Source organism: Hirundo rustica, chromosome 3, assembly GCF_015227805.2.
Source record: "Hirundo rustica isolate bHirRus1 chromosome 3, bHirRus1.pri.v3, whole genome shotgun sequence".
Lineage (NCBI taxonomy): Eukaryota > Metazoa > Chordata > Aves > Passeriformes > Hirundinidae > Hirundo > Hirundo rustica.
Genome location: NC_053452.1, coordinates 112504865 through 112531712, shown reverse-complemented (window position 1 = coordinate 112531712; position 26848 = coordinate 112504865). Strand labels below are relative to the sequence as shown.

The window sequence follows — 26848 nt, the reverse complement described above, 5'->3', positions numbered from 1 at the left end:
TTTCCGTGTTCCTGTCCATGTCTGGAGCCCCGAGCCCTGCCCCTGTCCTTGTCCTTATCCCCTGTTCCAGCTCCCGGCCCGGCTCCCCGTCCCCATTGGCCGCCCGAGGGGCGTGTTGGGGGCGGGCGGTGGCGGCGGGCGCTGTCCCGGGACGGAGAGCGGAGCGTTCCTGTCCGGCCGTGGGTGCTGAGTTGGGAGAGGTGCGGAGCGGGGGTGACAGGGCGGCTCTGGGGGCCCCTCGGCGTGCGGGCATGGGAGATGGGCACAGAATTGTCTGAAACTGAACGAGGGTAAATGCAGCGTCAGCACCGGAGCAGGAATAATCGTGGCGTGCGTTAGGAAGAGCGTTGCCAGCAGAAAGGTGATCTTCCCCCGCTGCCCAGCCCTGCTGAGGCATATCTGGGATTCTGTGTCCAGTTCTGGGCTCCTCGGGACAAGAGAGACATGGAGCTCCTGGAGTGTGTCCAGTGCTGCGTGGCAAAGATGATGAAGGGACTGGAGCATCTCCCTGCCCAGGAAAGGCTGAGGGAGCCGGGGCTGTTCAGCCCTGAGTGGAGCCCCAGCTGAGAGAGGCCCTGGGCGCTGTGTGTCCCTGTGTGTCCCTGTGTGTCTCTGTGTGTCTCTGTGTGTCCCTGTGTGTCCCTGTGTGTCCCTGTGTGCAGGGAGGGCTCAGAGCAGGGCCCAGGCTCTGCTCCAAGGGCTCAGCAATAGCACCAGAGGAATGGGCAGGGACTGATCCCAGCAAGTTCCACCCGAACAGGAGGCAGAACTTCTTCCCTGTGCAGTGACCGAGCACTGAACAGAGACCAGGGAGACTGTGGAGTCTCCCTCAATGGAGATACTCCAGAACTGTCTAGACACAATCCTGTGCCTGGATACCACACTTAGCATATGCATTATTAAAGCACATGTTCAGAGGGTGTTGCTGTAGTGATACAGGTGCTTTCCAGTTTCACGTAGAATTTCTCAGTGTGTGTGTTTCTCAAGTGTGTGTTTCTTGGGAGTTGTGAAAGAGATGAGGTGGTGAGGATGTAACTGACCCTTGGAGCCAAGCTGTAAAGATTTTGTTTTTCAAGAAAGTGCAAGGATAGAAATGGAGAGCAGAAGCAAAAGAGCTTACAGCTTTTAGGAGTTACTGAACTCACAGACTGGTTTGAGTTGGAAAGGACCTGAAAGATCTCATTCCAACCCCTGCCATGGCCAGGGGCATCTTCCTCTAAATCAGGTTGCTCCAAGCTTCATCCAGCCTGTCCTTGGACACTTCCAGGGATTGGGCATCCACAGCTTCTCTGGGCAACCTGTGCCAAGGCCTCACCACCCTCACAGGGAATTGTTGACATTATTGCCCCTATCAGTCTCATGCATGGTGGGACAAGTTCTGCAGCTTGGATTGTCCCTGTGCTCTCACATACCACATTTTTTTTCTCCTTTCTTTTTCAACCTTTCTCTAGTTTCCATCCAGCCCAAGCCAACTTTTCCAAAGGGTATGATTATATCAGCAATTTTCTGACAGCTCACTTCCTGCAGAGCACCTCCTTGATGCTGGATACTGGGAAGAAATTCTTCCCCATGAGGGTGGTGACACACTGGCACAGGTTGCCCAGAGAAGCTGTAGCTGCCCCATCCCTGGAAAAGGATCGCTCTTTGACATTACGGAATTCCTAGATGAGAGAGGTGTGAAGGTGAGAGGGTAAATGGCCATGCCATCTTCATGCCTCACACTGGCTTTCCAGTGACTGAGTAATGACAGTGATGCTGAGGGACTGAAATAAGTTACACATCTCAGATATCAATTTAGATAAGTTGTGGAAATGTTTTCCTTGGTTAGAGGAAAATGTAGGAATTTTCCTGGACTCTGTTCCTGGTTGAAAGGCAAGAGGAAGGGCTGTTTGTCAAATCAGTGCGTGAACAACACATTTAATTTTTCTCCCGAGGGACTGTTTTTGCTTTAGCAAATGCCTTGACCTCTCCATCCTCACATCTCCTATGTTAGGTGCGTATGATAATGCAAAATATATGTTTCTGTTTTGTCCAGCTTGGCCCACACTGCAAAGAGAGCCATGCTGAGGGCCGGGGATGCTGTCCTGCGGCTGTGGCCGCGCCGCTGCGCGCTGCTGGCCTGGCGCTCCCTGCACAGGCAGCCACTGCACCCCGAGTGGGCTGCCCTGGCTCAGAAGCAGCTGAAAGGCAAGAATCCAAAGGATTTAATCTGGCACACCCCAGAGGGAATCGACATCAAGCCTTTATACTCCAGAAGGGACACGGAGGACTTCCCTGAGGAGCTGCCAGGGGTGAAGCCTTTCACTCGAGGGCCCTACCCTACCATGTACACGTACAGGCCGTGGACCATCCGCCAGTATGCTGGGTTCAGCACGGTGGAGGAGAGCAACAAGTTCTACAAGGACAACATCAAAGGTGGGGCAGCTGCTCTGGGAAACAGCACTGCCTTGTGAAGCAATGGGGGACGTGAATTCAGTCAGTTACACAGCAAATGTGATTATTCTGTGTTGTGAGTTTGGATTTCTGATAAGGTCGTACCAGTGGCTCTGTCTTTCTTTATTACTGGGAAATTCAATCGTTTCTGGAGATTGCTGTGGAGAATGAATGTGTTAAATGCTGGTTTTAGTTATTGCACCTTAACACATGGGCATAATTTGGATCCATCCCAGAGTTCAAGCAGCTGAGATCACAGAGCTGAAACAGAAGTGGTAACCTGGGTTAGCTGGTGGCACAGCCCAGTTACTGGTCGGGGGGGAGTGCCTGGGGACAGCAGAGTTTTGAGTTCTGCTTTCAGGTTGCATCAACAAGAGCTCTGGCTGTCCTATTCCCTGTTTTATATGAATAATTTTCTCTTACTGCAGATTTACAGATAACAGCATGTGTCGGTAGAGCCAGGGAACAGTCTGTCTGTGTTTAGTTGGTGATAAAGAGAAGGTAACGTGACAGAGTTTATGACACTTCTGTTCCCAGCTAAGCCAAGCTGACTTGTGTGTATTAGCTCTTACACTGCCTGTCTAGGCATATTTAAAACTTTTGAGTGAGCTGTTATTCAGCAATGTTTAAAGCACAGTAAGGAGTACCTTTTTCACTTTTTTCCCCCCAGTTAAAAACTTCTTCATTTAAAGTTTGAGACTACTAGACCTTGGACAGGTTTGGGGAAGGAACAGTGTTTAACATCAAAATTTAGTTAGCTGTCCAAGCCTGAATCATGTAAAATAGAGTTAATAAATTTAGATCCCATCCTAATGCAAGTCTGTTCAACACTTCTAACTATCTCTCTTTGTTGTTTTTTGGGTATTTTCCTTTCTTTTTCATGTAGCTGGCCAGCAGGGATTATCAGTTGCTTTTGATTTAGCCACCCACCGTGGTTATGATTCAGACAATCCCCGAGTTCGAGGAGACGTTGGAATGGCTGGAGTTGCCATCGACACAGTGGAAGACACCAAAATCCTTTTTGATGGGATTCCTTTGGAGAAAATGTCAGTTTCCATGACAATGAACGGGGCAGTCATTCCTGTGCTGGCTACATTCATTGTGACTGGGGAAGAGCAGGGAGTGCCTCAGGCCAAGCTGACAGGGACAATCCAAAATGACATCTTGAAGGAGTTCATGGTCAGAAATACCTACATCTTCCCCCCAGAACCGTCCATGCGGATCATTGCTGACATCTTCCAGTACACCTCAAAGGTATTCATTGTTTAAATGTGGAACTTCTATTCCTAGGTTAACTATTTATGAGGAACTTTGGAGAACAAAGAAAAAATGGGAAGACATGTCATAGAGAAGAGTAATGTGGTTGTGGAAAGGGCCAGTAGGAGAAGTTAAGATCCAACATCACTTGTAGTATCAATTTGAAGATTGAGTCAGACCAGATCTGCAAACACATCTTTGTAGAGATGGGTTGTATTTGTAGTCAACAAGGAATTCATAGAATGGGCTGGAGCACCTCTGCCCTGGAGACAGGCTGAGAGAGCTGGGGGTGTTCACCCTGGAGAAGGCTCCAAGGGGATCTCATTGCAGCCCTTCAGTGCCTAAGGAGGGTTTATAAAATAGGTCAAGAGCGACCTTTTACACCAGTAGTGACAACTTTATACACAGATAGTGTCAGGACAAGGAGGAATATTTTAGAACTAAAAGAGGATTTAGATTAGATGTTAGAAGAAATTCTTCCCTGTGAGGGTGTTGAGGCCCTGGCAGAGGTTTCCCAGAGGAGCTGTGGCTGCCCTATCCATGGAAGTGTTATCCAAGGCCAGGTTGGACTGGGCTTGGAGCAACCTGGGATAGTGGAAGGTGTCCCTGCCCATGGCAGGGGGTATTGAAACTAGATGACCTTTAAGTCTCTTACAACCCAAACCATTCTGTGATTCTGTGTGAATGTTGATAGAATAAGTATTTGATCCTCCCTTCTGCTGTTATACCCTGTTGTATCTTTTTTCTTTTTTTTCCTAGTATATGCCAAAATTTAATTCCATTTCCATCAGTGGGTACCACATGCAAGAGGCAGGAGCTGACACCATCCTGGAATTAGCTTATACCATAGCAGATGGCTTGGAGTACTGCAGAACTGGGCTTAAAGCTGGCCTCACTATTGATGAATTTGCACCTAGGTGAGCTCAAGAGATTTGCAAGCATAAAACTCACTTTTTGTAAAACCTCTATAGAGTTTAATATGAAATTCAGTATTTTTACACATACAAGCAAGTAGGAACATTCCCATCATCTGTGGAAGTACATTAATCAGAGACCTTGCTGTAGGGCTTCTCTGTTACAGATCCAGAGTTATTAGAAAGATTCAATGTTATATTCTATTCATGTTCTCCTGTTACAGGCTCTCTTTCTTCTGGGGAATTGGAATGAACTTCTATATGGAAATAGCAAAGCTGAGAGCTGGGAGGCGGCTGTGGGCTCACTTGATTGAGAAAATGTTTAAGCCCAAGAATTCCAAATCTCTTCTGCTGAGAGCTCATTGTCAGACTTCAGGCTGGTCGCTCACTGAGCAGGTTAGAAATTGGGCTCTCATCAACATCCTTAGTTTCAGGTATCCTCGTGGTGTGTCTTAAAGGGGGCTGCTGGTTTTACTCATAGAGGTGCAGCAGCTGTCCTCTCAGTCTGATAAACGCACACACTGGCATTGGATACACCTTTATGTCAGTTAAGGACTCAGAGGATGAAGCTGTCTCTTGGATTTGTCCTGTGAGTTATCCGTCCAAAATGCAGTGCAGTCAGTGAGCAGAGGCACTTTTTTTCTCAGGATCAGTGGCTTGAGAATTCATTTGAGCAGCCAAGGGAGTCATTCATGCCCCTGATGCTCACTGCTGAAGCGAGGAGTAATGCTTACAGCTTATCTGCTCCTTTGAAACTGGGAGCACTCTCTGTTCTTCCTGCTGGTTTACATTACAGCAAGGAGATAAATCATTGGAGTGCATACAGACTCCCAAGGGAGGTCAGAGCTGGGTTCCAGCTCTGATCCCAAGGCCTGCTGCTCAATCAAAGTCATGCAATAGGAGTTATTTTTAGGTTGTGATTATAAGCATTGTTGACTTCTGTGCCTTGTTATTTTTGTTGGTTTTTTTTTCAAAGTAAATGTAGTGTTTACTTACATTATGACAATACAGTAAAACAAAAACAATAGAATTTTCTGAACAGTAGCCTCTGTGGGTCCTCTAATTAAAAGTATTGTGAGAGTGCAAAAATGTTATTATTACCAAAACAATATTCAATTGTCTTCCAGTGCCCAGTGTAAATATATTTCTGGCTTGATCATAACTCTTCCTTTATGCCTAAACATTGTGGTTTATCTTAATATAGTTTCTCAGTGTGCAGTGTTTTCTCCTTATAGGTTTCAGAGGGCAAATATACTTGACATGCCTTTAGATAGATACCTACTCATAAATTATGCTTTACATTCTTACCTATCCAAAACACAGTTTTCTATAATTACTATAATTATAATTTCTATAATTAATGCTGTCATTAATGAAAATGTTTAAGCACATTTAGTTCCAAAACACATCTTGACTAGTAATTTGTCTGACACACGTGCTGTTTACTGCTCCAAGTATTCTGTATTTGGAGGATGGAAGACATCGGGCCTACTGTTCCATCCTCTCTGATTTGGATTCACTAAGTTCTTTGAAACACTACTACGTATAAATTAGGCTTTGGTTTGTTACTGTGAGCAGTTTAATAGCACAGTGATCATTTTGGCTTTTTTTATGGATTAATCTATTTGTTAAGATATCGACAAGTGATAAATCAGTTTGATTTGGGGTTTTTTTTTCCAGCTTTTGTTCTGATTACGGTGTTTCAGTGGGGAATTTCGCATTTGTTTCTTTGCAACAATGACTAATCGGCCTCAGCCCCGTGGCAGAACCACTGAGCTTCAGGGCTCCCCTTTTCCTTGCAGGATCCCTTCAACAACGTCATCCGCACCACCATCGAAGCCATGGCTGCGGTGTTTGGAGGGACGCAGTCTTTGCACACCAACTCCTTTGATGAAGCCTTGGGGCTGCCCACAGTGAAGAGTGCTCGCATTGCCCGCAACACACAGATCATAATCCAGGAGGAATCAGGGATTCCCAAAGTGGCAGATCCCTGGGGGGGATCTTACCTCATGGAGTGCCTCACCAATGATGTCTATGAAGCTGCTTTAAAGGTCAGTTTGAAAATCCTTCTCTGGGAAAATTTTAGGAATGGGAGTTTTGAGAAATGTCTTCTAAGGGACTGTTTGATAAATTGGTAACTTCTAATCAAGGAATTATTTTACACTTGTGCTTCAGTGATGTCTTTGTAAACAAACTTTACAAAACACAGTTCAGAGCACAAAACTATAAAAAAGGTTTAATGAAAATGTGGGTGGTAGCACAGGTACAAAGCTCAATTTTTAAACCTTGCTGCTACTCACTATCTAAATCCTCTCTATTTCTCAGCTTATTGAGGAGATAGAAGAAATGGGTGGAATGGCCAAAGCTGTTGCTGAGGGGATCCCCAAACTTCGTATTGAAGAGTGTGCAGCCCGGAGACAAGCCAGGATTGACTCTGGTAGGAGCAGGGGGATGAAAGAAGGGAAAATTGCCTATAGAATACTTCAGTATAAAGGTTTTTTACACACATGCTCATTGTTTTTTTTTTTATTTCTCAGTTTAGAAGTAGCAGATTGTGAGCGATAGAAAAAATGGTGATGGTTTCATGTCAGTGAAAGCTCTGGCTCTGGAAAGAGACAGTGTGTATAAAATACAGCACCAGTGTGAAAAGTCTTGCTTGACATGTTCAAGATTAGATTAGACCGAGCAGTAGAAACACAATTTTAAAGGAGTGTTTGGAGCCTTCCACAGTGAATCACTTGATCTCTGATAGAAGCTTTAAGCTGTGATTCCAGAGTTTAAAAGCAGAAATGCCACCAGATGGCGATACTCACCGTAGCTGGCCGAATTCCTGAGTTTTCTGGAGAACTGCCCGTTTTTTCCTGAATGGTCAGATCATAGCAGAGGATAACACAGCTCCTTGTTTGCTATACACGTGTGTATGTACTCATAGAGTAAGTATTTGTGGAGATATTTATACATGTGTGCTTAAAACTCTATTCCACATTTTGTAATCTTCATTCCAGTAGTAATCCAGCAACAGAAACTAGGAATAACTCAAACATGAAAGAAGTTATATGGACTTACTTGTATGGAGGATAAATTTGAAGCAGGTCTTAATTATGACCAATAAAGAATAATCAGTAAAGTTCTGTGTTTTCTTGCTTATGGTAAATTATCTCATGTTGCTTCAAAGAGTGTATTAATGTCATCAGGCACTGCAAATAAAAATAGCTGATAAGTCCATACTAGTTGAAACCAAATATACCATTTTCCAACATGATAAATTAATTTTTATGCACATTATGGAGTACTTTTAGGTAAGAACTTCACTTTCTTATTTATCTGTTAAATCAGAAAAATAAATGCAGAGCAGGAGACCACCGCTTCTGCTTAGTTCTGTCAGATACACTTATGTAAGCTTAAAAAGAGAAAAATAGCCAATGTATTTTAGGGACTCGTTACTAAATCAGTTTTCAAGATAAATATTGTTCTATTTCATTTTTTTTTCTGCTGCAGTATTTACTGAGTTGAATGTTCATGCATTTAATCTCTCATCATAAAATCTGGAAAATACAGACTTAAATCCATTCTATAAGAGCAGATTTTACATATTTGAAAAGTATAGGGTTCTATAAGCAAAGCAATGCATAATAATGCTCAAAATCTTCTTGTCCTGTTAACGTTGTGTCTTTTCACAGTAGTTTGCAAATGTGTTCTGAGTTTCTGGTGTTTCCACTGGAAATAGGGTCTGAAGTAATTGTTGGAGTGAACAAGCACCAGCTAGAGAAAGAGGAGACAGTGGAAGTTCTGGCCATTGATAACTCTGCAGTCCGTGCCAAGCAGATTGAGAAAATCAACAAGGTGGGAACAACCTTCTTAAAAATGAATCTTACTGTAGTTGCAGACAGAGACTGAGTGAAGACTGCTTGCCAGAAGTTTGACCTTCCAATTTCTGAGTGTCCACTCTGGTCATTAGTGGAGAAACTGGAATATATATCTATATGTTCAGCCTTTAAGAATTGAGAGCTTTACATGTTCTGAAAATAAGATAGAAACCATCTAGGCAATGTTGTGCTCTAGAAGCCTGTAACATTGCTTAATCATTCATTGTTGGGTGCTTCTTGTCAAGTGCTGCTGAGGGTTACAGAACCAGAAATCAACACCCACTGTCATAATCAGTGAAAATGTAGATAAAATTGGTTTAGGGTTTTGTTATGGACTTTTACACATTTTAAGGTCTGAGATGCTTTTTGATTTCTAATCTCATTGAAATAGAAAGAAGATATTGACAATTCCACATCCAGAATTAATATTTGAAAGTAGACAGTCTTCCACACTCAACTTCCCATTTCCCTTTGTGGTTTCTTTGAACTGAATGTCTCTCCTGCACTTTAGGTGAAGGCCAGCAGAGACCAGGCAGCAGCCCAGCAGGCCCTGGCTGCTCTCACACAATGTGCTGCCACTGGGGAAGGCAACTTACTTGCTCTGGCAGTGGAAGCAGCACGTGCCAGGTACTAGGGGTGGGGTTGAACAGCTGATTCTTGTTTAAAAATTGATGGTTCATTTTCACCTTTTAACTTTTCTTGGGTGTGGTGTCAGCAAGACTGGAGTTTTGGGGTTTTTCTTTAGAGGTGGAAATAAATAATGGCTGCCATTTCACATTGTAAGATACACTATTATTACATTTTACAGTTTCTTAAGGCAATGCTTTGATTTCTCACAAGGAGCACTACAGATATAAAGAATCTGCTATGAAATAAGGCTGTTCATATACATTCTGCTATTTACAACTCATATTCTTACCAGTTCCAGGACATAACTGGGTTTTTCTGTCAATCAGCTGTTTTCGTGGGTCAAGGAGTTTAAGAGTCTGAGATGTGAAAATGGATATTCACAGTCTTATCATGCTCTGTTGCTTCATATTTCCTTGCACCACAGATTGGTGTGAAAACATTTTTTGGCTGAAGGAGGTAAATCAGTTTGCTTAGTCAGGCAGAGTTGTAAGAAATGTTCTTGAGGATTGTGAGGCATCCTTGGAGTCCAGTGAAACAGTTCCGTTTTTCACCCAAGGTGCTTTTGAGGCTGCTTTCTTTCCTGTTTCAAGGTCAGCATCAGTCTCTAGAATAGATTCTGTCTATCTGTTCCTTAATGAACTAAATGGCCCAAAGATGAGCAAACCAAATTCACTCCTTATTGGGGTGCTGCTCTGTTTTCACTGTCACATCTCAAATTCCTTCATTCCCATTCCTAGAATACATAACTGTATTTTTAATACACTTAACCACAGTCAGGAATCTCCAGCAGTTTGTCTTCATTTGTCTTTGAACTGGGAAGGTCGCAGGAGGGCAGTGTTGGATTTACAAGGGATTCATATCTTCTGTACCAAAATTCATCAGTCAGCTCCTAGTTTCTATCCTTGTTGATCTAGTTTTTGTTAATTGTAAAAGCATTAATGGACTGAAGGTGTAAGTTCCAAACACAAAACTAAATTCTGCCCCAAAAATATATATGGGATGTGACCACAGAAAGAAACTGTAGTGGCATCTGATACAGTGTTTGGAGGAGGGTTATGAGCTCTTGGAATATGTACAGGGAGCTTTCCTGTTGGGGGCAACATGGGAAAAGGTTTCAAAATTAACACATTCACCCTCACAAGTAGTAAACAAGTGGGCCAGTATCATCAGCATGAATGGGACAGATGCCTCTTTCCTGCTAAATGGAAAATTATGGATTTTGAGCATGATGTAATCTAACTCACTTGGAATAAAATGAGTAGCACAGAATTGTCAGTTCTGAACTATGGAAAAGATTCCATGGACTTGTACGGAGATTTCAGTGCTGACAAACATGAGTAGAAAGTTCATGTTGTTATTCTAACCCAAGAAATAAGGCAGATCTAAAATTTCAGGGAATGAGAGCAGTACCTCCCTTCTGTGCCTCATGTCTCATGAGAAACCCCATTACAGGAAAATGGCACAGGTTACACCAAGTTCTTTGTCTCCTGCCTCACCTGCTGTGCTGTTTTTGTGTCCCTCTCCAGACTTGCAGTTCAGTGATGGAAAGGGAAGGCAGAAATGCAGCGTAGCTGCTTGTGCTTCTTCTCTTTCTGCCCCTTCTGTGTCTTCGTGGTACTTCCTCAACTGATTTCACACTGCTACCTCTGCTTACTGGGGAAATGCAGAGAGGAGCAGCAGCAGCTGAGGCTGACAGACACAGGGTCCCAGCTCTAACAGGCACATTTTGGTCATTGACTTTCTCTAAATTGGCATTTAGACTCCAGCTGATTGTGAACCACTGGGAGAGAGTCACACACAAATACAGACTGATACAAAAAATGACTCAGTTAATAAAAGAGGCTGTATTCCTGGCTCCAGAGACGGCTATTCCATTGTGGATGCATATGTGGCAGAGATTTAAAAAAAAAAAAATCTTGGTAGACAGCAGGAAAGTATTCATGAGTAGTTTAAAAGCAGAAGTCTTGTTATTACTTAAAAGCTTTAGATTTAAAGGTTTGCAGAGATTTGGGACACAATTTCCAAAACACAGGGATTTCAGAAGCAGTGTCTATAGAAGAAAGAAGTGTGTTTCATTTTTGTACAGTACACAAAAACAACTTCATCCCAGCCACCAGGTTATGCCTCATTTATTTTTCATTTGTAACACAAAAATTTCATTCACAGTTTTACATAATAAGAACAAAAAAACACACCACAGCCATGGTGGGCTTTATTTAATACTGAAGTATACTTAGATACTGCTTCTGCAAAAGAGGAGGAGAAAGATTTATCCAAGCTTAGTTTTGTCTAGAAGAAAAGATGTCTTTTGTGCCACTGTAGCCCTTCACCACACTGCCAGGAGTAAGCTCCCCATGCTTGTGCATGGGGTGTATTTATTTTGGGCTGCAATCTGCATGTGATGTCTGGCACTCTGAGAGGGGAGTCAGTATTTATAGATGCTATTTTTTAAGTCTGCTGCAAACTTGCTTCTTAACCTTACCTAATGCAATTTTGCTTTTCATTTTTTACTTTTCATTCTTTGTTAGTAATTACAGAAAGAAGTAATATGAATAGGATTATTTAGATGTCCTGAAAATCAAAACCCGATGACACGAGTGATTAAGAGTGAGTCAAGCAGAATTCCAGAAAGCCAGGGGAGGGGAGATTACAAAAATGGCCAAATCAGCATCAATAATATGAGTTAAGAATGATGCTGTCTTTAGGCAAAGCTGGCCAACTGTGAAAAGTGATACCAGAGAAAAGCAACCATGTCAAAAATTTGAGCTGTACAGATCTTGCCTATGTGATCATAAATGGATTTCTGACATTTTACTTTTGCATAGTTTATGTTTATAACTAAGTTTGCTGAGAGCAAAAGAGCAAATTAGTTAGGGGAGTCATAGGAAGTAAAACATCTCTGAAATTTACTGAAGGATTCAGCAAATGCAGCAGAAATCCATCCCTTGTTACCTTGGGGGCATGTGTGGCAGATTGCACGTGGTAGGAATCAGTGGCTGCTGAAACTGCAAACAGCACAAGGAGAACTGAGTACAGCTCATTTGGCCATCTCCTTTTAGAGGGGTGTGGACAGCAGGGTTCACCTTGTCCAGTGTTTCCTGAGCATTTAAACAAAAGCTTTAAAGAATGCTTAAGTTAATTATGCCTCAGAGTGGCTTGTAGTTAAATCATAGAATCATTTAGTTTGGAAAATTCCCATGTCTCCGAGTGCCACATCTACACAGCTTTTAAATCCCTCCACCACTGCCCTGGGCAGTCTGTCCTCATGCCTGACACCTGTTTCAGTGAAGAAATATTTCCAAATATCCAATGTAAACATCCCCTGGTGCAACTTAAGGCCATTTCCTTTTGTCCTGTCACTTGTTATCTGAGAGAAGAAACTGGTCCCTACCTGGCTCCATCCTCCTTTCGGGGAGTTGTAGAGAATAAATATAATGTGGCAGGAGAAAATATGGATTCCAGAGGTTTGAAATGTGCTAGCTTAATTAGTTATATACTTAATACTGCTTTGGTGTCTGTATTTGTAAGTGCACTTTTAAAGTAGTTTAGAAGAATAGTATTTTTATTTCGTTCCTTTGACAAAGTTTGCAGCAAGTTGTATTCAGCACAAATTTTTTAATTGCTTTGGGATAGAGGCTGTTATTGTTGATGTTTGTACAAGAAGACAGCACAGCCTAGTTTGCTTCTCTCACTTGTGCTACAGCAGAAGTATTATTTCAAACATGTACAGTGTGTCCAGTAGCAAACAAAACACATAACTTGCACGTAAATAAATTTCCCAGATCCTTCTGCATCTCAGTGGGTAAAAGAGCTGTGTCAGAAGTAGAGGAGAATAAACACTAAAATAAAAGCACCAAGGGAAAGGCAAATAAATCCCTATTAAATTGTTAGGTTTCAGTCTCTTCTGTGTGTTCTTCCTTTTTTTGTCCCCTCTTGATTTATATTTTGTATTTTAGCCTGAGTCCAAATGCAGGATCTTTTAGTCTGAGCCCCTCACCCCCCCCAAAAAAAATTCCCATTCAGAAAATCTGATGTAATTTTCTGAAGCGTTTTGCCATTCCCCATTGCATTGCCAGTTGTAAATCAATTCTCACATGAGCAATAAAGTATTTTCTTAAAAATGCCTTTGCACATTCTATCAGTGGGTGGCAGTGGGGTGAGTCAGATGTTCAGAGTCGCAGCACTGAAAGGAAAACCAATATAAGTAAATTTGTCCAGCAGCAAGGCAAATGGTTGTGCCAGTGCCAGTGATGTCTGTGTTCTGTTTTCATTTTAGCCTGCTGATAGCATGAATGTTTTTTGTCTGTGCCTCAGGTGCACCGTGGGGGAGATAACAGATGCCATGAAGAAGGTGTTTGGGGAGCACAAAGCCAGCGACCGTATGGTCAGCGGGGCCTATCGCCAGGAGTTTGGGGAGAGTGATGAAATCCTTCATGCCATCAAGAGGTGAGAACTCTTCTCAGGCAGCCAAATATGTAATAGCCTCACATTTAATCCAGGAGGTATGTGTGCTACTGACTGTGCCCTAAAAAAACATTTCCCAAACCTGGGTGAACATCCCTGGGGAAAGCAGTGACGTGCAAAAGCACTCTCATAAGCAGGGAATTGAATGACAAGGATTAAGTACAATAAGACAAAGTCAAAACTTAATTGAAGTTGTATTTGCTTGTAAACAAAATTCATTGAGGTGAAGTTATGATTTGAAGGTTTTGTTCAAATAGTCTAAGCAGCCACAGGATTAAGGAGCTGAGAAACATTGCCTGAAATCCCTGTACATTGGGTTGCTTCTTTTAAAGGCTGTGTAATAATAATAATCTCTCAAATACTTCCAGCAGTTCATACTACAAAACCTTATTTTGATCTACCCATAACTTGTTCCTGCAATTTCACTCTTACTGTTGCTAAAATCTGTCTTTGGGTGTTACTCATACCCCCATGGAGAAGGCATCTGAAGATGTTGGTATGTGTGAAAACAGTCGCCTCTTTGGGCCTTTTCTCAGCTTCTGCCTTTCCTGCTGCTCTCAGGGGTACAGAGCCTGAATTGCTGCTGTGGGAGATGATGCAGCACAAATCAATGCTCATCAGTCACTGCTGTGTTGGGGTTTACCCGTTAAAGAGTTCAGGCTCTCCTGAAATGGAATTACTGATGCCTTTGCAGTGGTGATGATTAGATTGACTTGAAAGTAGTTGTGCTAGGAAATGTCACCATTATTCTTATGTTTTAACTATTTAAATTTAACTATTTCTAATCATGCTTTTATGTGAAAGAGAACTCAACGAACCCCTTGAAAAATCACGATGTAGCTCCCTTTTTTACATAGAATCACAGAATCATTTAGGTTGGAAAAGACTTTCAAGATCAGCAAGTCCAGCCTGTAACCACAGACAGATCCTGGTACTTGATGAGGAGTAAGATGCCAGGTTAATATCTGAGGTTGTGATTATACAGAAGCATCAATACAACAGAAATATGAACTGCCATTATCCAAAAAAAGAGGGACAGTGGAATGAGTGCACAGAATAGGAGATACAATAATCCTTCCGTGGACGGATTTTTGCCCATTGGAAAGGTAATGCACAGTGGGATGTCCAGGACCCATCTGTGTGCGAGTACTTTTGAAATAATAGGTCACGATTATTCTTAAAAACTAAAAAAAATGTGTTTTAGTGAGTTGTAATTCAGCTCATTAAACCCTCAGAGATTTCAGCATTTTACCTGTTAGAAAGCAAAAGAATAGTGGAAGATTTTTTAAAATAAAGAATATTTTATTTTTGAGGCTAGTAAATACAAGAAATGAGTTAGTAATAACATAACATGAATATTAACATGGTGTGCAGACTGCACAGCCAAACCATGACTTAGAAGATCTTTTTATTTGATGAAATTACGCTACACTCGCAGCAAGTGCTTTTTTTGTGTGTGGAAATACTTCCAGCGATTCTCAGTGACTTGCACTGACAGCATGTGTGTTTTCAACCAGAGTTAACAAGTTCAAGGAGCGTGAGGGCCGCAGGCCTCGTATCCTTGTTGCCAAGATGGGTCAGGATGGCCACGACAGAGGAGCCAAAGTCATTGCCACCGGCTTCGCGGACATCGGCTTTGACGTGGACATAGGGCCCCTCTTCCAGGTAGGACTGAGCAGCACCCAGAGCGTTCCCTGGGCATCCCTTGTCCCTGGAAGGCGTGCTCAGCCCCCAGGCTGTGGCTGTGCCCTGTCCCACGCCCTGTTTGCGCACAGACCCCGCGGGAGGTGGCACAGCAGGCCGTGGACGCGGACGTGCACTGTGTCGGGGTGAGCACGCTCGCCGCGGGGCACAAAACCCTGGTGCCTGAACTCATCAAGGAGCTCAACGCCCTGGGCCGGCCCGACATCCTGGTCATGTGTGGAGGAGTCATCCCCCCTCAGGTACGGGCAGCATCATTTCCATCCAGCTAAGAGACTGATTTATCTCTCTCTGAGCTGTTTGAGCTGTTTCCTCTGTTCTGCAATGTCAGAGCACTGAAGGCTCCCCTGTACAGTCAGCAGGGCCAGTTCAGATCTGCAAAGTGGGGTCCCCCAATGTCATTTTCTATACACCATGCCCTGGTTTAACTTATGAGTGTTTGTGGGATGGAATACGCAGCTGTGTTGTGAAAAGATGAGCTTCAGCGAGGTGTTCTTTATGCTCTGTTGTTTTGGATCACCAGTCCTTGCGCATCATTGGTACAGACTGGCTTCTGTCTTAAGGGACCTTTTGACTTCCAGCAATGGTTGGGAAAAGCCACAGCTAGTGACTAAGGCTCCTGGCAGGTCCCATAGGGACCATGTGCACCCACAGGCTGCACATTTCACTCACTTTTCAGCCTCTCCTCACCTTCCCCATCATCAGGCAGGTGTTGCCTCTCATTCCCTAAACTGTTGAGCAGTTTATTGAATTCCCTTGCAGTCAGATCTGTGCTTTCATCTTTAAATTTTCCTTAGCTCATGCAATCTGCCTGTCTTTATCACCTTACAGCCTTCCTCTCTCTCTAGTGATCCAAATTGATTTTGCACATAAATCTGCTGTTACTCCCTTTTTCCACGCCTCTCCCTTTTCTAGGCAGTTAAGTAAGCATTCGGGAATGACAGAATTCTAAACTGAACAAACAAAACTCAGTATTTTTCTAGGTGACAATTTATGTTCTGTCCAGTATCTCTCAATGGGATGCTACTGCCCTGTGGTTGGTAAAGGTGTAATATATCCTATATAGAAGAAAGAGAGTACAGAACTGCTTCCCAAGTATTTTTGAAATTTCAGGACAGTCATGAAATTAAATTAACTATAGATTGCATGAGACTGCTGGCAGTCATCTGCTCCAAGGCCCTGTTTAAATTACTATTTTCAAAATTAGATCAAATTTAGGGTAGGTTATTCAGACTCATATACAGTTGACTTTTGAATACTTTCCAAGGATTGCCATTAGTCTGACTCTAAAGAAATAAACCCTTTCCCATGGATATTTTTTAGTGGTTTTTTTTCTACCTTCTAACTCCCACCATTTTCCCATTTCCTGGAAGCTGTGCTGCCTCTCTGGGACTTGTTGCTTTCTCAGGCCCAGCACAGAGAACAGAGCATGCACCAGCTATAAATCAATTACCAATTGTCTTTTTCACTATTAACTATAGATCTTAAATGTCTTTTTCCAACAGGATTATGATTTCCTGTATGAAGCTGGCGTTGCCAATGTGTTTGGTCCAGGCACTCGTATTCCAAAAGCAGCTGTGCAAGTGTTGGATGACATTGAGAAGTGCCTGGAGAAGAGGCAGCAATCCATGTGACACCGAAATGTCACAGCTCAGCAGCCTTACACTGACCACTTGATTGTCAGCAAGGGATGGCCAACCACAAACCTCTGCTCCCACTGCCCCCTGGCCTCATGTTTCGTGCTTTCTAAGAAAGTTCTAAACTCTCTGCTTGTTCTATTTGAGGATTATTTATATAGGTACCCACAAGAAAATTTTATCTCTAGAACTATGACTTCAGGAAGTGAAGGGAATTCAAAAAAGTGTGTTTGGTGGGGTTTTTTTCCAGATATACTGATAAATAAAATAACTGCTGCAGGTCTTTGGTTGATCATTTTTGCCTGATCTCTCTCGCATGCAGAGAACTTGTTTTAAAAATTTTTGGCAGTTACAGTAGACCTAGCAGTCTTCAGGCAGGAGATGCATTCTGCAGAGGTGGGATTGAATCCAGCAACACTTTGATTTGAGAAATGGTGGCTCCTCAGGGAAGGGCAGTGATGGGGACAGTGCACAGCTGCTCCTATACAGGCTACTGCCATGTACAGCATTTGTATCTTACTAAGCAATGAAATTCAAACATTGTGGTTTATCTACCTATGGTTTTATAAGGAGAGTTACATTGTGGCTGCCGCATCCCTGGAAGTGTTCAAGACCAGACTGGGTGGGGCTTGGAGCAGCCTGGGATAGTGGAAGGGGGTTGGAACAAGATGGTCTTTCAGATCCCTTCCAACCTAGACCACTCTATGATCCGTGTTTCTGTGATTCTATGAAGTTGTTCATCAAACAGCTCATGTTTTACATTCACGAGCAGCAAAACTGTCTCTGTTATGTGCATGAGAGAAGAACCCAAGGCAAAGTTTGAGTTTCACAGTATTACTGGCAAAGTTATGGGGTGGAATCCAAGCCTTTGCAGTGTTATCCTCATGTCCCAGCTTCTGGAATAATGACCTCTCTCAAGCAATTATCTTTGTTCTGAAGTGAGTCACATTTAATTTTACAGATGGAAAATTGACCGTTACCAGAAATTTTCTATAAAAATTCTGTAAGTTATACCTAGGCCTCAATAGCCAGAGACTGCCTAGAAGCTCTTTCGAAGTAAGGCATTGAATTCCAACTTATTTTAATACAGATCAGAGTTTTAGTTGTATAATCTAACTTTATATGTCATCATCTGAGTAGGGAGCTCCATTTATCCTCAGTGGAAAGAAAGAAGCCAAAGGTGTCTGGCTCAGGTTGAGTGTCTGCATTGGAAACCTCCTCAGAGTGGTGAGAAAACTCCCAATATGTGAGAGGTCTGATCTGTTGGAGTTTTTAGATTAAATTTTTGTTATTGAGGTGTTTGCACTGGTGATTGCAAACATGAGGTGCCCAGACTGAACTCAGTGCTTGCCTCCTGCTTCCACCTCTGAAAAGATGGCACAGTCCAGGGCTGGGTAGGAAATAACCATGGAATCTGACCATTTATAATTTGATCAATTATAATTTGACCTTCTCAAAACTTAAAAATCAATCAAACAAACCTGGTGTTATGGTTGTACTCAATCAGCAAACTTCTCAGTTGCAGTCATGTCAGTGCCATATCTGGGGGGAATTTGGGATCTCAGGAGCTCCCATGGAAGCCATGAGAGCCAGGATTGCATCTGCAGGGTGATACTGCTAGGAAGGTGACCTGGGGAATGCCTTGTGTCCCCCTGTACAGAGAACAGCTGCAGAGAAAGGGTGGGAAGGCACTGGAACAGGCTGCCCAGGGAAGTGATGGAGTCACCATCCCTGGAAGTATTCCGAGAATACCTGGATGTGGCACTTGAGGACTTGGTTTAGTGGTGAACGTGGTGGTGATGGGTTGATGGTTGGACATGATTTCAAAGATCTTTTCCAACCTTAACAATTCCTATCCTGAAGTGCTCCGACAGAGGCAGAAGAGCTATTGTACCTCAGGCAGCAGCAGCTGAAGGACACAGTTCCTCCTGCTGAGAGCTTCCTTCCCTTCCCACTGTGCCATTTGGGATACACAGAAGGCATCCTTCGCTGACTGCCGCGTTCCCACCAAACCTCGTCCGACCAATGCTGCTCAGCTCGACTTGTGCTTGGAGGAGTTGGAGCTGCAGCTCTGAAAGGGCAAGGAACCAGAGCTCCCTGTATCAGTTTGGGAGCAGCCACATTCTCACCTTTTCCTGGCAGTGAACATTTCTTGCTCCCCATATGGTTTTCAGTCTGTATTGCTGGAAAACTACACACTCAGCTGTGTTTATTTGGTAACACTTTGTGCAACCTATGGTTTTGTCTGATGGCTGTTATACTGAGAGAGCCAAGAGTTGGCAGATTGCATTAAAAAAAAAATCAAAAGTATAGGAAAAAATCAACAAAAATAATAAATCTCTGTTTACTTGAAAATAAGTTTAATTTACATGATTTTATGTTTGGTACATAAATCTGTTGCCCCTAAAATGGATTTCCTTGGGGGAAAAAATAGATTTTTAATTTTTTTTTTTTTTTTCTGTGAGGCTTAAAGAAAATATTTGAGAGATGCTTAAAAATATATACTTAAACCTCCGTATTGACATAAGATAGGCAGTGACAACCTCATTTGCTGCATCCCTGCTCCTTTGGACCTGGGAGTGAGGCCGGGTTTGAGCTGTGCTGTGACCCCGTGGCTGCCCCTCAGAGAGCTGCAGCTCCCGGGTTCTCCCGCCTCGCCGCCGCAGACAGACGGACGTTGTCCCTCCCGCTCCACATGGACACGGGGTTCTCCGCCGAGTTGTCGGAGCTGAAGTAGTGAACCCTCCAGCCGCAGCAGCACTGCAGCTTCCTCACCTCGCAGCGGAAAGTCTTGCTGAAGACGTAGTAAATGAAAGGGTTGTAGGCCGTGGAGGACTTGGCAAACAGGCAGGGCAGCAGCGTCACCACGGGCTGCAGGGAGTCGCTGGAGTTAAAGATGGACCAGAAGCTGGCAGCTGCATAGGGAGTCCAGGAGCTCAGGAATGCCACTGAGATGAGCACGGCCATCTGCAAGGGAACAGAGCTGCTGGCAGCTGGCACAGACAGGGTGGGACAGCCTGGCACACGGGGTGTGGGTGGGACCACACATGAACTGCAAGCTGTGCTTGCTGGGCCCTCATGACAGGAGGGACACTGAGGGGCTGGTGTGTGTCCAGAGAAGGGAATGGAGCTGGGGAAGGCCCTGGAGCACAAGTCTGAGGAGGAGCAGCTGAGGGAGATGGGTGGGGCTCAGCCTGGGGAAAAGGAGATTCAGGAGAATCTTACCACTCTCTACAATTCCCTGGAGGATAGAGCCAGGTGGGAATCAGGCTCTGCTCCCAGGTAAAAAAATGAAGGGACAAGAGGAAATGCCCTCAGGTGGTACCAGAGGATGTTTAGATTGGATATTAGGAAGCATTTCTTCACAGGAGGGGTTGTCAGTCATTGGGACAGACTGCTCAGGGCAGTGGTGGAGTCACTGTCATTAGCAATATTGAGAAAAGTGTGTTGCTGTGCTGCTTAGGGGCATGGTTTAGTGGTGGACCTGTCAGTGCTGAATCAACGGTTAGACCTGATGATCTCAGAGATCTTTTCCAATCTTAATGATTCAGTGATTCTATGACTGGCCTCTAGACAGCTTGGGTCAATTCTGCTTTTCCACAAGAAATGCACAACAGAAGTGCATATTTGGAAAAAAATTAATATATTAATATCCAATATATTAAAATCCTGTTTCCATACAGGATTTCTGTGTCGGTCTCATGTAATTCCATGATTTTGTGAGCTGTGCATGAGCAGAGCCAGCTCTCTGCCAACTCCTGATCACTGCACACTCTTCCCATCTCAGGGATAACTCACCAGGGTCAGCTTCTTCTCCAGTTTGGCTGCATTAGGGATCCTGTCAATATTCTGGATCTCTTGGTATGCTTTATGAACCTTCCAGGCAATCCCCAAGTAACAGGCAACAATGGTCAGCGCTGGCAGGACCGTGCACAGGAGGAACATGCTCAGGATGAAGGAGAAACCATTGGAGGAGTTGTGGAACTTGCTCCAGGCTATTGTACAAGAGATGCCAAAGGGCTCAGGGCCGTAGTAGCCCCAGCCCACCAAGGGCAGGATGGCCCAGAGCAAGGAGTAGAGCCAGATAAAAGCAATCAGGATGCAGACAGTGTTCTTGGTGATTTTGTTACCTGTGAGAAAGAGGAGGAGCAAGAGTATATGGGATGGTTTGCCATAACTTCCTAGACAGCAGGATGGTGGCTACAGGTACACCTGGGATGCTGCTGCAGGTCCCTAACCTTTGGGCTTCTAGAGAAACAGAGTGTCAGAGGATTGGATGAGACCTGAACACAGCCCTCAGTGCTCATCTAGAGCTTAGTTAGGCAAGGAGCCTAACAAGATCAATTTCACCTTGAATGTGCTGTGGTCCCAGCCCAGGAATGCCAGAATATTCCTTCCTCTTAAATTCCAGTGTATCTGCTTGGATACAAAAAGGGAGGGAAGGAAGTTGGTCCAGGAAAATGTTTGTGCTCTCCTTTCTCAGGTAGTTTCATTGGTAAAACTGAGAAGTGAAAAACCTCACTTTTCATACAGAATTTAATCAGATCCTTCTGGGAACACCAGGGTTTGATATTGCACAGAAAGCTCAGGCTTATTCTGCTGTTACTGACCCGATATTCCACGCCACATTCCACAAAGCACCTCCCAGAGCAGCCCAGCCCAAGCACAGCACCACCAGGTGAGCAGAGGGGCCATTTACTCACTGTTGGACTTGGATGAGTTGGTGACGAGGAATCGAATCACGGCCATGGCACACAGGGTCATCATGCTGCAGACCCCAAAGAGGAAGCCCATCAGGGCATAGTAAACACAGGAGGTGTCTCCCCCCAGCCAGGCGTGGTTCCAGGCGGATGCGATGGCCAGCGGGTACATGCTGAGGGCCATCCCAATGTCTGCCACCGCCAGGTTCACTGTGAGCAGCTCCGGTGACTTCAGCAGGGAAGAGCGTTTCACAGCCGTGGCAAGGACGGCTGAATTCCCCAGGATTGTCAAGATGGCTGAAAGGGAAGGGTCAATACAGACAAGAATATCACACAGTTAATGCACCTGTGAAATTCATTGGAAGTATGCGAAGTTCCTGAGGGGGCGACAATAGAGCTGAGGAAGGACTTCTTACAAGGTTATGTAGTGATAAGGGGGAACGGCTTTAAACTGAAAGAGAGCAGGTTTAGATTTGGTATTAGGTGTTCTCCCATGTGAGGGTGATGAGACCCTGCCTGGCATGGGTTGCCAGAGAAGCTATGGCTGCCCCATCCCTGGAAGTGTCCAAGGCCAGGCTGGACAGGGCTTGGAGCAACCTGGGATGGTGGAAGGTGTCCCTGCCCATGGCAGGGTTTGCAATGTCCCATCACTGTCTGCCTGTGTGAAAAGTCACTTTCTGCCTTTTTTATAAGCCCTCTTTAAGTTCTGGAAGGTCACAATGAGGTCTCCCTGTAGCCGTTTCCACAAAGAACCCCCCAGTTCTCCCAGCCTGTCTCCAGAGCGAAGGTGCTCCGGCCCTCAGAGCATCTTTGTGGTCTCCTCTGGACCCACTCTAGCAGGTCCACGCATTTCTTTCACTGAGAAAGATTATCCTCACTTAATCCTGCTGAAGTACTCCAGCCATCCTGTCCACCTGTCCCCTGCACTTCCCAAAGCCTTCCCTCTGTGTGACCTCCCTCATCATCAACTGGAGCCCCAGCACTGGGCTCTGAGCTGCCTGGGGGTTGGGCATGTGCTGACTGGGCAGCTCAGGGTCCTTGCTGATCCCTGAGAATCAGCATGACTGTTCTGGTGGTCTCTCAGAGCAGTGGGACCGTGGGAGTTGTTTAGCCAGGGGTGTGCAGACCCAGAGCTTGCTTTGCAGAAGGAGCTGTCAGACATACATTATTCGGGTGTGCCACAGAGCTTCAAAGGGCTGGTGACAGCAGTGTCAGAAGTACATGCACCAAACAACTCATTTTCTCTCTGCCTTCAAGTGAGCATGGTTCTGTAGCAACATTCTGATGAAAGGTTTTCCTGAGAAGGTGTCCTCAAAAGTCAGACATAAAAGGAGACAGAAAACGATTCTGTCCTGTTCCCTTGTGGCTGTGAATGCAGGAAGGCTGCATTGCTCACAGGTATCACTTAAAGTGCCCACAGAGCACTTAATAGGGGCACATGCAATAAAATGGAATAATTATATTGGCATAAGTACAAGAACCTCATAGGTGTCAAGAGAAAGGCTTAAATGAAATGGGAACACAAATCTGAGACCTCATGTCTCTCCTTCATTCACTTTCCAAACAAACAAATTCACTTGCCACCTCTGGATGTCCTTGAAGGGTTCCCTGAGCTCTCAGGATCTCTGTGCCTGCACACACGGGATGATGCCCACGTGGACTTGGCCACTTGCTGACAGAACAACCTGCAGCTCAGTGGGCAGAGCACTTTCCACAGGCTGGGACACGGAACCATGGAATCGTGGAATTCTTTTGACTAGAAAACACCTCTAAGATCATTGGGTCCAGCCATTCCCCAGCACTGACCAGGCCACCTCTAAAGCATGTCCCCAAATGCCACATCCACAGGGCTTTTAAATCCTCCCAGGGGTGGTGACTCCACCACTACCCTGGGCAGCCTGTTCCAAGGCTTCACAGTCCTTTCCATGAAGAAATGTTTCCTAATATCCAATCTAAACCTGCCCTGGTGCAACTTGAGGCTATTTCTTCTTGTCCTATTACTTGTTATCTGGGAGCAGAGGCTGAACCCCCTGGCTGTCGCCTCCTGTCAGGGAGTTGTGCAGAGCCAGAAGGTTCCCCTGAGCTCTCTTCTCTCCAGGCTGAGCCCCTTTCCCAGCTCCCTCAGCTGCTCCTGGTGCTCCAGCCCCTTCTCCAACTCCGTTCCCTTCCCTGGAGTCACTCCAGCCCCTCATTCTGCTTCTCGCAGTGAGGGTCCCAAAACAGAACATCCTCAGGGTTCAGGAGGAAAAATGAACCCAGTTCACTTTCTTCTGTAAGAGCCCAACCCTTATACAGGATGCAGGAGGCAGCTCTGTCATCAGAGGTGACATCCAGGCCCAGCCTCTCTTTTACCCTGACAGAAGCTCTTCCCCTCCATCCCACAGCCTGTGGGCTGCTGCCTGGCACAGGACAGAGCTGTAACTGTGGGACAGTGACCAAACAGCTGGTGGTGAGAGCTGCTGCCCATGCCCTGGCCTTGTTCCTAATTAAAACATCATTTCAGGGCACAATCGTGCTGCCCCAGTGAGGTGGCAAAGCTATGGATAAATACAACACCTGTTTCCAGTTCAGCTCTCTGCTTTATTTCTGAGCGTTCCTGCAGGATGCAGTGAACGTGCCTGCCACACAGGGCTCTGGATCTGATGCTGGAAGCTGTGCCTGGAGTTTCAGTGCCTCAAAGTCCCCCGGGAGAGGTGTGAGGCTGCAGCATGGTGGAACATGAACGTGGGAGCTTCAGCCTCCAGCCCTTTTTTGCTGTCCCTTCCCATTGTCTTAACTGCATCTATGTATTTACATTTCTGAGAGAAGAGAGATGGCATCCTGACTTGAAAAAGCCTTTCATTGTTTTGTAAACAGGGATTTTCTCACCCCGAGTTGAGCTCTGCTGTGCAGAACAAGAGGAAATATGAAATGCTAAAGTCCAGCACTTCTGCCCAGAGCCTCAGTATTAAAGCACATGGAAATATAGGCTTGTCTTTCTTATGTCACCCAGAGATTTCAAGGGAGCTGAAGGAAGGAATCTTAGGAAAAATTCGGGTGGAAAGCATGCCTAAACAAGTTCCACTCCTCTCCAAATCCATGAGGGTAGAAAACAAATGCCTGTGTACATGCAAGAAGCAGACAAGGAAGAAAACACCTAACTGAAGCCATGGGCTGGTAGCTATCCCCACTTGTATTTCATTTTCAGTCTGCCTGCAGCAGGGCAGACAGGCTGCTGCAAAACCCAGAACTGCTATCTGGAAACACTTTGCTGTTCTGTAGCAGTTCATCCTACCAAGACACAGCAGAATGACACTTCCCCCACCAAGGGTCAGCCCACAGCTGCCTTCCCCTGACCAGAACAATGATTGAGCTGCCCTGGCTCAGTTCTCAGGGCTGACATGCCACAGAATGTGACAGACAACTTATTTCAAATATCTGCGATGCCACAGAGGCAAATTTGTGGTGGCCATCCTTCAGCATCCAAACGAGATTTCAAATCCAAGAGTGGAGATTAATCCTGGCTGCCAACCCACTCCAAGGCACTAAGCAGGAGAATCTGTGGGGAAATATTTGCTGTCATTTCCCTCCAGGTTCTTCTGCCTGACCACGGCACAGACAGGGAACCCCTGTACCCTGTTCCCTGGCTCCAAGCAAACAAGCAGGCTGTGAACTCACCTATGATTAGAAGAAAGACCCCAGCTCCATAATCCACTACTGGGTGGAGTTTGGAAATGTACTGCTCTTCCATGGTACCTTGTGGAGATGGGTGAAGGTTTTCAATCAAGGGTGAAGACGCTGCAGGAGCAAAGAGCTCGTCCTCATGGTTTGCCTGCTGCAGGTGAGAGCTGGTGTTGGGTGCTGGCAGTGCAGGGACCCTTCTGCTGCTTCCTTGTCGTGCCTCTGGTGTGGCAAGGGAGAAGCCTGGAGTGAGAGGAAGGATTTCCCCCTGGGAGGCAGAGTGAAAGCCAGGCAGAGCTGCTGCCAGAGCGATCCCGCCTGCCTGGCTGGCAGAGCATCTCTCCTCCCACCCCTCCTCTCCCACCCTCCTGCTCCTTGGCTTGTCGGGAAGATTCACAGTGCAAGTCCCCTCAGATGAGCAAAACCAATTGTTCTTCAACCATCAGCAGCCCTGGGAAATAAAGCCAGGCTGAGGGGGCAGGCAAGGGAAGGAAGGTTGGGAGTTTTGTTTTCCAGCTTTATGGCTGAGTATGGGAGATACGAGGCTGGGGCAGGAGTCTCTGAGTTGAAGAGTTAGAGGAAAGGTGTTTGCTGCAGGGGCTCAGCAGGGTCAAAGTCACACCACTGAAGACAGGACTGTCTGAGCTCCTCCAGTGCAGAACTAGACGATGCTCTGTCCAGTGTAGTGTGCCAGAAGAGAACCAACCTCTGAGGTCACTCTGTGACACTCCAGAGTTCTGACCTGGCAAGCAGCCACAGGAACACCTCATCCCTGTGACTTCCTGCTCCTTATAATATCTGAGCCTAAAATCACCATAATGAGCAACCTGGCTTAGTGGGTGGCATCTCTGCCCATGGCAGGGGGCTGGAACTAGATGGTCTTTAAGGTCCCTTCCAGCCCAAACCATTCTGTGATTCTGTGATAAAGAATTTTAAAATTTATAAGAGCATGGAGGCATCTCAAGTGTGATTTAGGTGGAATTTAGGTGCCCGAGTATAACAGTAACAGTCTAAACATAGGAGTCGGGGAGACTTCAAAAGCCTTTAGTCTCAGCAGGGTTTTGTGTATCTCCAAGCATGGAGACTCCACAACAATTGTTCCAGTGTTCAAAGCCTCACACAGTTCTGGAATAAAGACATCACCCAACTCATGAAATCCGGCAGCTGCTCATGAGCTGTTCAGTGCAGGTGTTCTTCACTGAACGCTCCTCAGCAGAGGAGATTCAGCTGAATGAATGTGGGTGGTGGTTGCAATAAAAGGAAGTTCTTTTATCAGAATAGAATAAAAAAGGGAAGAGGTCATGTTTCAAAAACATGCACAGTACTGAGAGTTTCAAACAGCTTGGTCAATTCAGTGTAGAGAAAGAGAGGTTACCATTTGATAGCATTTTGGGGGAGTGTCCTGGTGCTGGCCAGGACAGGGTTAATTTTGCAGTAGTCAGGAAGGGCATGGCCAGGATGTGGAGGTGATTCTGTAGTAGAAAAAGGACAGGGAGAATTGCCTGCTAGAGTATCACACAAATCCTGTGTCAGAAAGTAGAAAATTGCCACATTCGGACACCAAATCCAGCACACAAACCCACTGT

General features: G+C 45.1%; 2 protein-coding genes across 2 annotated transcripts; one reads left to right on the top strand and one right to left on the bottom strand.

The window, feature by feature from the left end:
• Window positions 1-11: 11 nt before the first annotated feature.
• On the top strand, window positions 12-17186 carry MMUT (methylmalonyl-CoA mutase). The gene is given in 14 exon segments (XM_040058593.2): window positions 12-173; window positions 175-200; window positions 2036-2415; window positions 3320-3687; window positions 4450-4607; window positions 4829-5000; window positions 6407-6655; window positions 6930-7041; window positions 8332-8447; window positions 8982-9097; window positions 13415-13546; window positions 15082-15229; window positions 15340-15507; window positions 16771-17186. Coding segments are annotated over 14 exon segments (2430 nt in total). The 5' UTR covers window positions 12-17; the 3' UTR covers window positions 16900-17186.
• Window positions 17187-19496: 2310 nt separating this feature from the next.
• LOC120750871 (opsin-5-like) lies at window positions 19497-25332 on the bottom strand. Its single transcript, XM_040059951.1, has 4 exons — window positions 25260-25332; window positions 21606-21899; window positions 20701-21032; window positions 19497-19869 (listed from the first exon to the last, which is right to left on the bottom strand). Exons 1-4 carry the CDS (start codon window positions 25330-25332, stop codon window positions 19525-19527), a joined length of 1044 nt encoding a protein of 347 aa, XP_039915885.1. The 3' UTR covers window positions 19497-19524.
• Between the last annotated feature and the right edge of the window lie 1516 nt (window positions 25333-26848).